General features: G+C 40.6%; 1 protein-coding gene across 1 annotated transcript in view; it reads left to right on the top strand.

Annotated features, from left to right (window-relative positions):
• Positions 1-13043, top strand: part of AP4S1 (adaptor related protein complex 4 subunit sigma 1) — a 51481-nt gene extending 38438 nt beyond the window's left edge. The window contains exons 5-6 of the mRNA XM_077772728.1: positions 2769-2780; positions 12405-13043. Of these exons, the coding sequence (XP_077628854.1) occupies positions 2769-2780; positions 12405-12533 (141 nt within the window). The 3' untranslated portion in view covers positions 12534-13043. The remainder of the gene's footprint in view (positions 1-2768; positions 2781-12404) is intronic.
• The last annotated feature ends 421 nt before the right edge of the window (positions 13044-13464 follow it).

The following is a 13464-nucleotide window of genomic DNA, read 5'->3' as shown; positions in this document are numbered from 1 at the left end:
TTTATTTCATCCCTTTTTTTTTTTTTTTTTTTTTTTTTTTTTTTAATTTCTAGGAGAGAGAGAGAGAGACAGCATGAGCAGGGGAGGGTCAGAGAGAGAGGGAGTGACAGACTCTGAAACAGGCTCCAGGCTCTGAGCTGGCAGTCAGCACAGAGCCTGACGCGGGTCTTGAACCCACAAACCACGAGATCATGACCTAAGCGAAAGTCGGCCGCTTAGCCGACTAAGCCACCCAGGCGCCCCTGTCAGTCATTTTCTAATTCAGGGGTTGAAGCTGGGAAGCTGCCTCATGGCCTGCGGGATGGTAGTGCATCTAGGTAGGAAGGAATCTGTGCCCCCTGAAGCTGGAAAATGTCTCCTTGAGGAGACAGGAGGCATTGAGGCTGGCTTTAAAGTCCACCTTTGTATTGACTGCTTGGAGAGATTACCATAAATCAGCACTGCCCAATATAACTATCTGCAGTGAAAGAAGTGTTATTTACCTGTGCCATCCAGTACAGTAGGCAGTAGCCACACGGGGCTTTTCAAAACTTGAAATGTGATTAGCGTAATGGAGGAAGTGAAGAATTTAATTTTAATTCATTTAATCTACCACATGATGCTAGTGGTTACCATGTTGGACAGCACAGCTCTAGCTCCTGCTCAATCCTGATGACCTCTACCTTATGTATGTATGTATATATATATTTATTTATTTATTTTTTAGGGTGGGGGGGAGGGAGGGTCAGAGAGAAAGGGAGACAGAGAATTACAAGCAGGCTCTGCACTATCAGCGCAGAGCCTAAAGCAGGACTCAACATGGGGCATAAACTCATGAACAGTGAGATCATGACCTGAATGAAAATCACTGAGCCACCCAGGTGCCCCGTGACACCCGTTTGCAAGTCAGCGTCTGTGATTCAGAGCTGGCCATGATCAGCCATTTTAAGGGAACACCTATCAAGAAGAATAACATTTCCCAAAAGATTAATGTTTAAACCTGGGATAATAATGAGTGACTATAAGGGCTATCATTGCTAAAGTTTTTAAAGTTATTATTATTATATTCGGTGACTGAGAATAAATAGCACAGTGCTGAATTCTTGCTGTAATTCTGGGGAGAGAGTCAGTGACCACATAAACCACAGAAGTGAAGATTAGAATTTAATGTAAACTGGTGATTACACAGGACTCGGACAGTACTGGGAGATGACTCAGTTAAGGATGACAGTAACAGAAAAAAAAGTGGAGGGAAAAGAGTACTATGGGAAAGAAAATAGAATCTGTCCCACTCAGAGAATGCCTTGTCATCTAAGATTTATTTTTAGGTTTGTGAGTTTTAAACATTCTTTCTGAGGCTATTTTTAATCTTAGCTTCCAAGTCTTAAATTTGGAGATCAGTCTCATGCTGTCTGGGCTGAAGGAAGCATCTCAGCATCACGTTTCAAAACAAAAAGCCAACCCAGTTAGCTTCAACAGAGGCAGTTTTTTTTTTTTTAATATTTTTTATTTATTTCTAGGAGAGAGAGAGAGACAGCGTGAGCAGGGGAGGGTCAGAGAGAGAGGGAGTCACAGACTGAAACAGGCTCCAGGCTCTGAGCTGGCAGTCAGCACAGAGCCCGATGCGGTGCTCGAACCCATGAACCGCGAGATCATGACCTAAGCAAAAGTCGGACGCTTAACCGACTAAGCCACCCAGGCGCCCCTCAACAGAGGTAGTTTTGCAAGAGAGGACAGTGGCTGCTGAGGCAGGTTCACCGTTTTCAGTCCTTCACTTGACAAACCTGAAGTCCTTCCGGATACAAATTTAACTCTGTTTACTTTTTTCTCCCTCTATGACTTTTTAAAAAAATGTTTATTTATTTTTGAGAGAGAGAGTACGCAAGCAGGCGAGGTACAGAGAGAGAGAGAGACAGAGGATCTGAAGAGAGAGCCTGACCTGGGGCTTGAACTCACGAACCATGAGATCACAACCTGAGCCAAAGTCAGATGCTTCACTGACTGAGCCACCCAGGCACTCCAACTTTTTTATGATATAAACATCTATGATCATTGAAAAAAATTAAAAATGCATATAAGCAAAAAGAAAGGGGAGAAGATCAAGCTCATGATAGATACTATTAGGTACATTTCCTTTTAGACTTTATGTATCTGTCTATATCCAACTATATCTGTATCTATCTCTGCATATACATATATCCATGGGATAATACTGAATATACCGTGTTGTAACTTGCTTTTTTTACTTAACAATGCCAGTACTTATATATCTGTATCCTCATTTGTGGATTTGCTATAATTTATTTAACTAGTCCCCCCCACCCTTGATACTTAGCTTCTTTTCAATAATTTGCTACTATAAACAACGTTACCCTGAATGTCCTATCACATGTTGTTATGCTGTTATCTAACTATCTCCTTAGGATAAACTTCTAGAAATAAAACTGATGGACTCAGAGCATATGCATATTATTAAGGCTTTTGATACACCTATCAAATTAGCTACACATCATCTCTACAGGTTGAGTTAGTCTATCCCCTCTACGTTGCAAAGGTGAATTGTTCTGGTTGGTAAAATTCCTCTAAACTGCAGCCTGTTTTTTGTTTTGTTTTGTTTTGTTTTTTAAAAAAAGCACAGCCCCAGACTCCGGGCCTTCCTGCTCTCAGGTTTCTTTGTACAGAGCTGCGTATCCCTCCCCGCTGCCCTGATCCCCAGAGCATCTGCTAACTGCTAAGCGTGCATGTCCCAGGGGCTCATTCTCATCCTTGCACTCTTTTCTCTTTTCCAGAGTGAATTAGATGTATCCTTTTTCAAAGCTCTGAGCCAGGTTTTCCTCAGTACTTGACAAAGCACAGGCTAGTCCTGATCAGGTAAGTGCCCTGGGTCAGGAAAACAATTCAGCGGAATCCAGAACCCGGAATGCCAATCATCAACAACCGACAAGGTAGTCAGAGGTATGTAGGAGCTTTGCAGAAACAACCCTGCCCTTTTTCACAAAGGTAGTTCTTTTTACGATTCTCCTATTTTTCAGACAAGGCAATACTATGGTAGTAGTTGATAATAACTAATATATAATAGTGTAACTTCTTTTAAGCAAATAGAATAGACCTTCCCAGAATCTAAATAACACAGCCAGAAAGTGCTTGGTCCTCCTAGAGAGAATGGATTTTCATGGCTCCAGGTATAAATTTCCAGAAATCCCCCACGTGATCAGAGTAAGGCTTCAAGGATGATAAAATGGAGGGTTAAACAAATTGCCTGGCTTGTATCCATTTACTTTTATAGCAGGGAAGGCTCTCTTTTTCTTTACTTTCTTCCCCCTTTTAAATCAAAGTATGTAAGGGCCTCCGCAAACAAACGTTATTTGCTTCAAATACTGCAGACCTGTGGATTTTGGCGCCCCTCCCCCCCACTGGGTTTTGTGTGTAACTGCTCTGAGAGGCACGTTGACTTTTAATTTTTACTACAAAAATCTGCATACCATTTGAAAGCAATAAATGAAAGAGTCCAATGGGAAAACATCAGGCTTAAATCTAGTAACATTAAATAAATATATATTAATTATAACATGCTTATATATGTATATACACACATATATACATTAGACATCAGTATATTTTGGAGAAACAGCCATTTAGCTTTTACTATGGATAGAAAACATCGTCCTGTTGATAAACTTCATTTGCAGGCTGTGTCTGGAAGCCTCTTTAAATTAACTGAGAAAATCTGAGTGCCCTCTAGTGGTGAGTGACCTAAATCTGTGCTCCCTTTGACCTAGGACACCCAAGAAGAACAGGCCGTGTATGGTGTTATTTTTATTCAGCATGTTACATTCCATTTTAACTAAGCCCTTTAAAGCAACTCAGAATGAATCTCTTCCTCTTGTACAGGGGAATAAGAAAAATGCTTTTTGATTTAAAAAATCCTCTGGAAGATGGCAAAAGCTATTAGACACTTCACTAGGAAGACAGAAACCCAAGATCTGCTTTCAAACCTGCCATCAAATTGTATATGTTGGACAAGACACATAACCCCTTCATCTCAAAATAAGATACTTAGGCTAGAAGAGCTTTAACACCCTCTCGGCCTTAGTATTTGATGTTGTCATGACTCTAAGTGAGCTAAGTCACCTTACACCTAGAATGCAGAGAGTCTAAATAGTCTAGGAGTTCAGAAAATTAAAGTGAATCAGATATAACAGAGTACATGTTACAGCAGAACTTGTTGTATTGATATGTCTTATGTATTAACTAAACGTAGAGACAGGTTTGTCTTTATACTCCTCTGGAGTATAGCATAGATCCAAATCATGAGCTCCATCATTTTTTTTTTTCTTAAAGATTTTATTTTTAAGTAATCTTTGCACCTAGAATCACAACCCCAAGATCAAGAGTTGCACCCTCTTCCGACTGAGCCAGCCAGGCACTCTGAGCTCCAGCATTCTTGTTTATATTTAATTTCCACATCAAGGCACATAGTTTGTATCTTTTTCTTCTATTTTACTTAGTTTCATTTTTGCCTTCCCTTCCTCTCTAACTTATTTTTTTTTTAATTGAAATACAGTTAACTTACAAGGTTAGTTGCAGGTGTACCTCTGACTAACTTATTTACCGTCCTTACAAATTACTTAAGCATATCCACCTGACAGATTATGAATTTTGCATCAGGAAGATAAGGGAACTAAATTTTTCCAGACCTGGAAGTATATGCCTTTGCTCCAGGCATAATTTCACAAGGACTTCCGGTGGCCTAAAAAGTGGCGCAGGTAGCACGCCAGGTAGGATATGGGATACGTCTTCTATTGACATTTTTAAAGGTTTCCACCCTCAGCCATCTGAAAAAACTCTAATTAAAACCCATGCCTTTACTCTGCCTCATACATAGTTATATTTTTAAACTATCATGTGTCCGGGGAGGACCTCTACACACCAGTTTCATGACAGTAAGACAAGGGAGCCTGTTAGAGATGCAGCCTCAGTTTCCTGCCCCCTCTGTGCAAGGCCATAGGTGTTCTGCATCACCGCCCTGGGAGCCTGTGACCAGGAACCTGCTGAAGCAGCTAACACTGTTCAGGAAACTGCCCGGAAAGCTTTCTGAGGCCTTGAAAGGCTGAAAACAAGCAATTGATATCACTGCAGCCTGGGGCTGGTTTCTCCAACACTTAGAACACCTATCTTCTTTGTGTTTGCTTGGGCTTAAGGAAGCCTTCCTCATCTGCCCACAGGGAACAGACAAGCTTTAAGCCTTGGCTTTGGTGCAGCACCAGGAGGAAGGAAGTCAAAACCTCATGGAATTCCCAAGCAGCCCTTTACTTTCCTCCAGAAGCTTTATCACCCTGAAGCACCTTAATAATGGGGCTGCTTTCCAGAGTCCACATGTTTAGACATGGAGAAATAAAATGCACAATTTGTATACAAGGCCTAAAATGAGCTTGTTCGACTTCTAGTAGGACTAACATCACAGAACATGACAGATGGGAATTTTAAAAGAAATGACCTTAGCACAAGAAATCAGGACAGAAATGCTGGCTTCTTGAAAACTCTCCCACTTGATAGTAAACTATTTGTAAAAAAATAAAATAAAATAAAAAAATAAAATAAAATAATAGATGCTGTAAAAAAATGACAATAAACTATTTGTAAAAAAAATAAAATAAAATAATAGATGCTGTAAAAAAAAAAAAAAAGAAAACTCTCCCACTAAGTGGAAACTGTGTTGCATTTAGTGTCAAGTGGGGCAGACCGTTGGGACCAAGCATGCCAGTGACGTAAATCATTCACATGCAGTGCAGAAGTTTCTATACACTCTTTACATTCATTCTACTCCACCTGCTGGGCTGAAGTGTTGCCAGAGGATTCCCGAGGCCCTGCTTCTACAGGGAAAGTTTGCCCTATCACATCCTCTAGTAGACTTATTTAAGACTTCCCATTCTGTGAATTAAGGTGGTTTTTAGGATTCAACTAATGAGCTTCCCCAAATGTGTTCAGCTCTGTAGTCCCAGGTCTGCTGAATTCTCCAGACAAGGAGCTGTCTCCGCCTGCTTTGGTAAATAGGGAATGGCACCAGTGAACAGTGCTAGGCAGGAGATGCCCAACTCCTCCTCAGTTCAGTGGATACTTACAGTCTGTGTGAATGTACAGAAAAACTTAAGAGCATTTTTGGTATTTGGTGTCTTTAAAGAGGCTTAAAGACCTTGGTTTATTTGGGCTAGAGTAGAATCCAACAGTACTACTTTTAGACTTCGACGACCAGGGTCACTTTTCTCGGCCCTGTGCTTTAGAGGACAATACTCTGGCTCTCCTTCAGGAGCATCTCTCTCCTTGGGGTGAGGATGCTTATCCAGAGCCTGCAGCGACCCAATCCACTTCCTGACCACCCTCTACCTACCTCGGGCCCCAGAATTCACTGGGTACTCATATACCCGAGCCTGCTGCTAGCAGGGGCGGTACAGACCTCTCCCCAATCTTTAGCCCATGGCTGGGGGCAGGAATGACAGACAGCCTGGGACAGTAGCTGGGGAACAGGCTGGAATCCCTATTTCTATTCCAGTGCCGCCTATACCACAAATATAAGGTAGGCCTAGAATCCGGAATGTTTTCGTGATTCAAAAATACCTTTTAAATAAATCTTTATTTTCTAAATCCTGAAAACCCAGAAGCCTGAGCAGTTCTAGACTCTGAAAACTCACATGGGTGATGCGGAAGTACCTCTTTATCCTAGTTGAGGGTGGGGAAGAAGGAGAGGCCTCCATCCTGCTTGTACTCTCTGTGACTCAGCTAATTTTCTACCGTGGTGCTCCCTGAAGGAAGGGAGGCACCCAGGCAGCACCACTGAGATTTGTAGTCAGGCCCTGATCGGGGCCCAGAGCCCATGGTGGGGCATCAACCTCTTGTTCCTTTGTTACCATCCTAAAATCCCAAACAGCTGTCCAGGTCCAGAAACCAGAATAGGGCTTCTCTGATTAGGAGATAATTTCAGACTGATTTAATGAATTCACAAAAGCACTTGTTCAACTAGGGGCTTTCCAAATACTGGCAAGAAGAACAAAGTTCTCCAGGGAAGCCATCCAACACAGGAGCTACAGTGGTAGCTTCTAAATGAACTGAAATTGTCTCCATGTTCTCTCAGAAAGTCACAATAATTAATTAAGTCATTACCAAAGGATTTCTTTCAAGGTATTATGGAGTGTGTGATTACATCAAGAATGGCCTGATATTGTCAGATAGGAGTAAACTAGCTCCCCTCTCCCCAAAAGTGACATTTAGAGTCCTAGGATTTGAGTACTTTGGAGCTAGAAGAAAACTACACAATCATCACGTTAAAACCTCATTTTTTAGACAAAAAGACTGAAAGCCCAGGGGTGTTCTGTGACATGTCCCAAACCATAGAGCTACTTTGGGGCACAGCTGGTACCAGGCTCTGGGTTTCCAGGGCCCTTGACTCCACGGCTATAAAATTACATATAAGATTAAATTTGACACTTTTTCCTAAAACAAAATTTGTTATCATCTGGAGATTGTGGCAATTTAAGACTCTAACAAAACATTTGTAAAGTGCCCGTCAGTATGCTATCTTGGTGTTGTCAAAGTTTTTCCTGACGTAGGAAAGAAGTTTTGAGGAAACCCTAGTCTCTGGTTAGAGGAATCGGACATGATGAAAGAGAATCTGCAGGTCCTGATAAAAGCGTGCTCTCCCGGAGTGGAATTCACATTGAATAATTTCTAAACATCTTTTTTTTTCTCTTTTGCAAGTATGTAAATTGAAAGCTGGGCTGTAAGGGGCGAGAGCTGGCCAGTTGGGAATCTTTGGAAAGGGGAGGCCCTGAGGGGTAAGGGAGCCAAAACCGTGTCAGCAGAGAGCTAGTCAGTGCTGTCATGAGTGAAGGGTCTCAGAATTATGAACAGGCCCCAAGTAGGTCGGCCATTTACCTGGGAATGGGATGTGAAGGCTCCAGATTAAACAGTTCTGCCCTCCAAACTTCCCTGCTCTCACTGCCCTCGCCGACCGCTTATATCCTCGAACTGTGTTCCCTGCGTCCTTCAGGACGTATCCATCCGCCGCTATACCTGCCCACCAAGTCCGCCTGCCTTCCGCCCGCTCGTTTTGTTCCAGGCTTCTGGCTTCTGTCTGTCTGACTCAGGAATAGTAACAGCGAGTTATGAGGGGCAACAGTTAGGGGGGGGGAAAAAAAAACGAGAAATGGACAGGCTTATTTGACCGAATGCTGACTTTCATATTTCGTATTTGTGTTATATAGATTTACATAAATCTATATAAATTTTAATAAATTACACCTGGATGTCTTGTTGCTCTCAGAATATAAAAGCGTCTTTAAGGAAAAACCTATTGAAAACAAACAATAAAGATCAATTCCTTTTCAGTGGCCTAATTCACAAGAGAGAGTACTAAGCCTCAAAGTCCACAGCAGACTATATTACAAGGAGAGTATATCCAGGACTGTAGCTATCATGACAGTCTTCTATACAATAGTATTTGAATTTTTGTAGGGAATGTGAATACAAAGGCCCTTCACAGTATACCTATTTTCATGGGAGATTGAGTTAAAATATAAATAGGAGAGCAAGTTTTTCCCCCCACCCCAGTTAGTTTTTCAACAACTTTGTTATCTAGGATCTTAAAAAGAAACAAAGAAAAAGAAATCAAGGAAGACAAGGGATCTAAGACCATAATCTAGAGTTAGACATTTTAGTTTCTAGGCTAAGCTTTGCCTTAGAATTGCTTTTCAAGTCCCATTTGAATGTATGCTGCTCAATTTTCTCTTATTAAAGGATAAATAGACCACCACAGTGGTGTTAAGTTACCATATTGAAAAAGTGATTTATGATTCAGAGACCAAAATTCCAATGTGGGAACCAGAAACATTTCAAGCACTTTAATTAAAAAATTGGTTTCAGGTGACACTAATATTACTCGGGTCCTAAGATGTTCAACTTCAATCCACATTACATAGAAATTCAGAAAGGCTTTTGGGTCTCAGGATTGGTAAAAAGTGGGGGTTTCTGAATCTGCTCTTTAGGAGGATGGTTGTGAACCACAGTTCACATCAGCTCCAACCACAGGGCGCTCACAAGGGGTAACCAGTTGTCTTAAGGATCTTTAAGTCAGTCAAGTTCAGTGTAACCCCCAAGTAGGACCCTCTTGAAAAAGTCTCTTCTCACATGAACAGACACTTCTCCAAAGAGGACATCCAGATGGCCAACAGACACATGAAACGATACTAAGGTCACTCATCATCAGGGAAATACAAATCAAAACCACACTGAGATTCCACCTCATGCCGGTTAGAGTGGCTAAAATGAACAAATCGGGAGACTATAGATGCTGGTGAGGATGTGGAGATATGGGCACCCTCCTACACTGTTGGTGGGAATGTAAACTAGTGCAGCTCCTCTGGAAAACAGTGTGAAGGTTCCTCAAAAAATTAATAGAACTCCCCTATGACCCAGCAGTAGCACTGCTAGGAATTTACCCAAGGGATACAGGAGTGCTGATGCATAGGAGCACATGGACCCCAATGTTCATAGCAGCACTCTCAACAATAGCCAAAACATGGAAAAAGCCCAAGTGTCCATCAATGGACGAATGGATCAAGATGTGGTTTATTTATATACTGGAATACTACATGGCAACGAGAAAGAATGAAATCTGGCCATGTGTAGCAATGTGGATGGAACTCGATGGTGTTATGCTGAGTGAAATAAGTCAGACAGAGAAAGACAGATCCATATGTTTTCACTTATAGGTCGATCAGGAGAAACTTAACAGAGCACCATGGGGGAGGAGAAGGGGAAAAATAATTGGGGAGAGGGAGGGAGGAAAATCATGAGAGACTCTTGAATGCTGAGAACAAACTGAGGGCTGATGGGGGTGGGGGAGAGGGGAAGGGGGGGTGATGGGTATGGAGGAGGGCACTTGTGGGGATGAGCACTGGGTGTTATATGAAAACCAACTTGACAATAAACTATGAAAGAAAAAAAGAAAGAAACGTTCCTTCTCAGCTCACCACATTAATAGATCAACAGCCTGGGCCTTTCTACCTTCATCCTATTCTGGATGTCAGGGCTGAAGCATGTGTGCCTGTTTATTGCCACAGGGCTTTGCATATAGGGCTTTTTTTTTTGGTCCCTGCTCACCTGACATGTAGTTCAAATGCCATTATTCCTGGCTTCACCAGTGTGTACAAGTTGCTTATAAACCAAATCAAGACGTAAACAGCTGGATTCTTCTTTTAAAGGAGTCACATGACTCCAGGTGGAAATCAGCTTTCAGGGTTTTGCCTCACACTGGATTTGGTCTGTGGTTTCCCTATATAGTGCCAGAAAGCTACATGGTTATTAAGGGTTTGAACCAGATACTCAGACAGGCACTCACACGCCCATGGTACAGAGTGATCTCACTGAACAACTCATGTTTCTAGGATGTTGGGAAATTCAGACTTGCTGAAAGACCTTGTCCTTGCAATGTGGGATGTCAGTGGTTGATATGATTCAGCAGCAAATTCTGATCTGAATTTCAAAACAAGTGGCTTCTTGCTCAAGGGGACATCTGAATTTTAGATCATCTACTTACCAGTCTTCAGCTTGATCTCTAAACTAATTCAAATAGAATAGATTAAAATTAGATCTCCTTCTCTCTCCAAAAAAATCATCCTGGATGAGTTGACACTTTCAATGTACCAAGGCTTTCATTGCCCTTAATGAATAACAACGGGGATTCTGCAGGCCATTTTTCACGCAGCCGCTTATGCTCCCCAACTCCATTTCTTTGTGCTGAGCTGACATTCCCACTTTGGCTTCTAAGTTCTGGCTTCTGGGTCTGATGGAGTCAAGGGCCTAATATTCCAGTCTCAATTTGGTCATGGACAAAGCAATCATCATCTATATAATTGGAAAACATTATTAATAGTTATATCAGAGTAAAGCTTTTTTTCCCCCCCCCTTTTCTGGGTCACTTAAGGACAGTTCCCATGGGCTCCTGAAAACAGTTTATTCTGCTAGGGGACTATTTGCACAGAGCTTAATGAGATATTAATACAGAGCCTAATAGGAACTTAAAAGTCATTCACAGGGTTGTATCATTTTCTGTAGATGTACTTCACTACACTAGACAAATACAGTATAGATTTGAACATCTGAAATTACTGAACAAAAAAACAGGTGGTAACAATTCACTTCACAAAGGTTCGCTATTTAATTATAAGCTCCCCTAGTGAATGTAAGTCACTCATTTGTTGACTTAAGTTTATCTATCTGAAGCAATCTGTTTCAATCAGCTGGTTTTTATTTTTAAGAGACCAGGATTATGTTCTTTAAATAGACGCAGATTAATAAACTATTAAAGTATAGAATTCAGAACCATTCAACTATTATCATCATTTCATTGTAGTTCCCATTCTCCTTTCACAAAAATTCTCTGAAGGGGCTCCTGGGGGAAGAATTTCGTTCCTTCAGATTAGCTAGACATTGCAGTCTAACAGCATTTTCGTCTTTTCCCATGCACTATACTGGCTTTCCATGAAGAACGTCAGTACAGTGAAAGTGGCTCCATAATTCTCAAATGACTATTTTTAGAACTGTTCATTTATAAGATACTCTTATGAATTTCAGAATTTTTATCTACTTGGGAATTAAGTCAGCATTGCCTTACCTCCTTCATTCATATCTACTCTTGGTTATTTTTTTCTTCAGCCCGACAGAAATGATAGCCTAAGATGTAAGGTTTTGTAAAAGCATTTGGTTTTGAGTGAATATTTAGGGCTGAGGGAGGGTGTACACTCAGTAGCCTCAGGCCCCTCCCAAGAAGTGTAGAATCAGAACCATCAAGCCAAAGCTGGGGGCTTAAATTCCAGCTCCGGGCAATTAACAGCCATGTGACCTTGGACAATGGCTTTGAGCCTGTTTGCTCCCATGTAAAATGAGGATAATGATTAACATTTATATCATGGAGTTGTACTGAAGACCGAAAATTATGTAAAACAAAATGCCTGGACTATAATGAGTATTCCATAAATCATGACTATGACTGTTGACGTTATTGTCTGGAAAGACACCACTATTCTTGTCAGGTCACGTTCTTGCCGATGTCACTTACTTTACTTTCTAGTTCTTAGTAGATTCACTTTCCCTCTGGCTAAGAGTTGTATCTATTCCATTTCTGTGCCTATTGGCCAGTTAGCTTAACCAGGGTGAAACTGGGTATGCTTGTGTACATTGAGGTAATAATTCCTAACATAGACACCAATTTTAAATCTAATTTCAGAAATTCTGTAAAACAAACAACACTTCATTCTTCGACTAATTTACATGGGAAAAATTATAGGCTAAGTCATAAGTATTACTTACTGTTACATGTTAATATTAATACTTTTGTATCTCTAGAGCTAATTTCCTTAATATGAACTTAGATAATGTTTAATTTGGATAAAGTACACATCATTTTAGATGAGATGGTGTTGAATGGCTGCATTGTGGAAACGAATCGGGCAAGAATTCTTGCACCTCTACTCATTCTTGATAAAATGTCAGAAAGCTGAATAATGGAAGACTGTGCAAGACAACATCAACTTGTGAGAATACCATGGAATACCTCTCAAAATCTGTAACCCAAAAAGTCTGCAAGACTGTACAACGCAAAATGGGGTATCCTTCCAAAAACATTTGAAATAGGTGTTTTCCACAGTTCTTAAATGGAAAACAAACTGTATTTTAAAATACGGTGCACAAATAAAAGTTTTCTCTAAGAGACAAGTTTTATTTTCTAACCATGAGCATTTTTTTCTCCCACTTGTTCAAATTTTGTTGGGTTCTCAGGGTATCTTTTTTGTTTTCTGCTTCCCTTTGTATATTTACTTTAGGATAGCAGCATGAGAATAATGTGAGACAACTATCAGCTTGTCAAGTTTTAACACATAGCACTTTGAATGTTTTCTGAATGCTTTTTCTTTAAAATGTCTTAAGTCCGAACTTTTCTAAATTGTGTACCTAATAAAAATCAAGAATTAAATGTTATTTGCCAGTTTCTAAAAGTCTGATATCCATTTTATTGGCACAGTCATTACAATGTCATTATGTAATAATCTGATTCACTTATGAGGTTACTACCAAAAAATGAGTGGTTATACATTAAAAGAGAGCCCTTACAACCATACTTCAAGCCATATTGTAAATGGTTTGTCTTGTTAGTAAACTTATTTGTGAATGAAATTTACTTTAGTTCAGAGTTTAAAAACAGAATGCAAGAGAATATCTCTGTTCAGATTGGCATATGAATCCTTCTCCCCCACTCCCTCATTCCTCCGACCCCCTTCTCCTGACACGTCTGGAAGCAAAGAAAACTAAGTCACTACAGAAAACCAACGACCTGATCCTTTTGAACTTTTCTAGATGTTTCTGCTGCTCAGTCAACAGTAGAGCATACGGAATTGTCTTAGGTAAAAACGTGTTTATGTACATATAGGATAGAAA

Source organism: Crocuta crocuta, unplaced genomic scaffold (genome assembly GCF_008692635.1).
Source record: "Crocuta crocuta isolate KB4526 unplaced genomic scaffold, BGI_CrCroc_1.0 scaffold116, whole genome shotgun sequence".
Taxonomy (NCBI): domain Eukaryota; kingdom Metazoa; phylum Chordata; class Mammalia; order Carnivora; family Hyaenidae; genus Crocuta; species Crocuta crocuta.
This window is presented reverse-complemented; position numbering and strand designations above follow the sequence as displayed.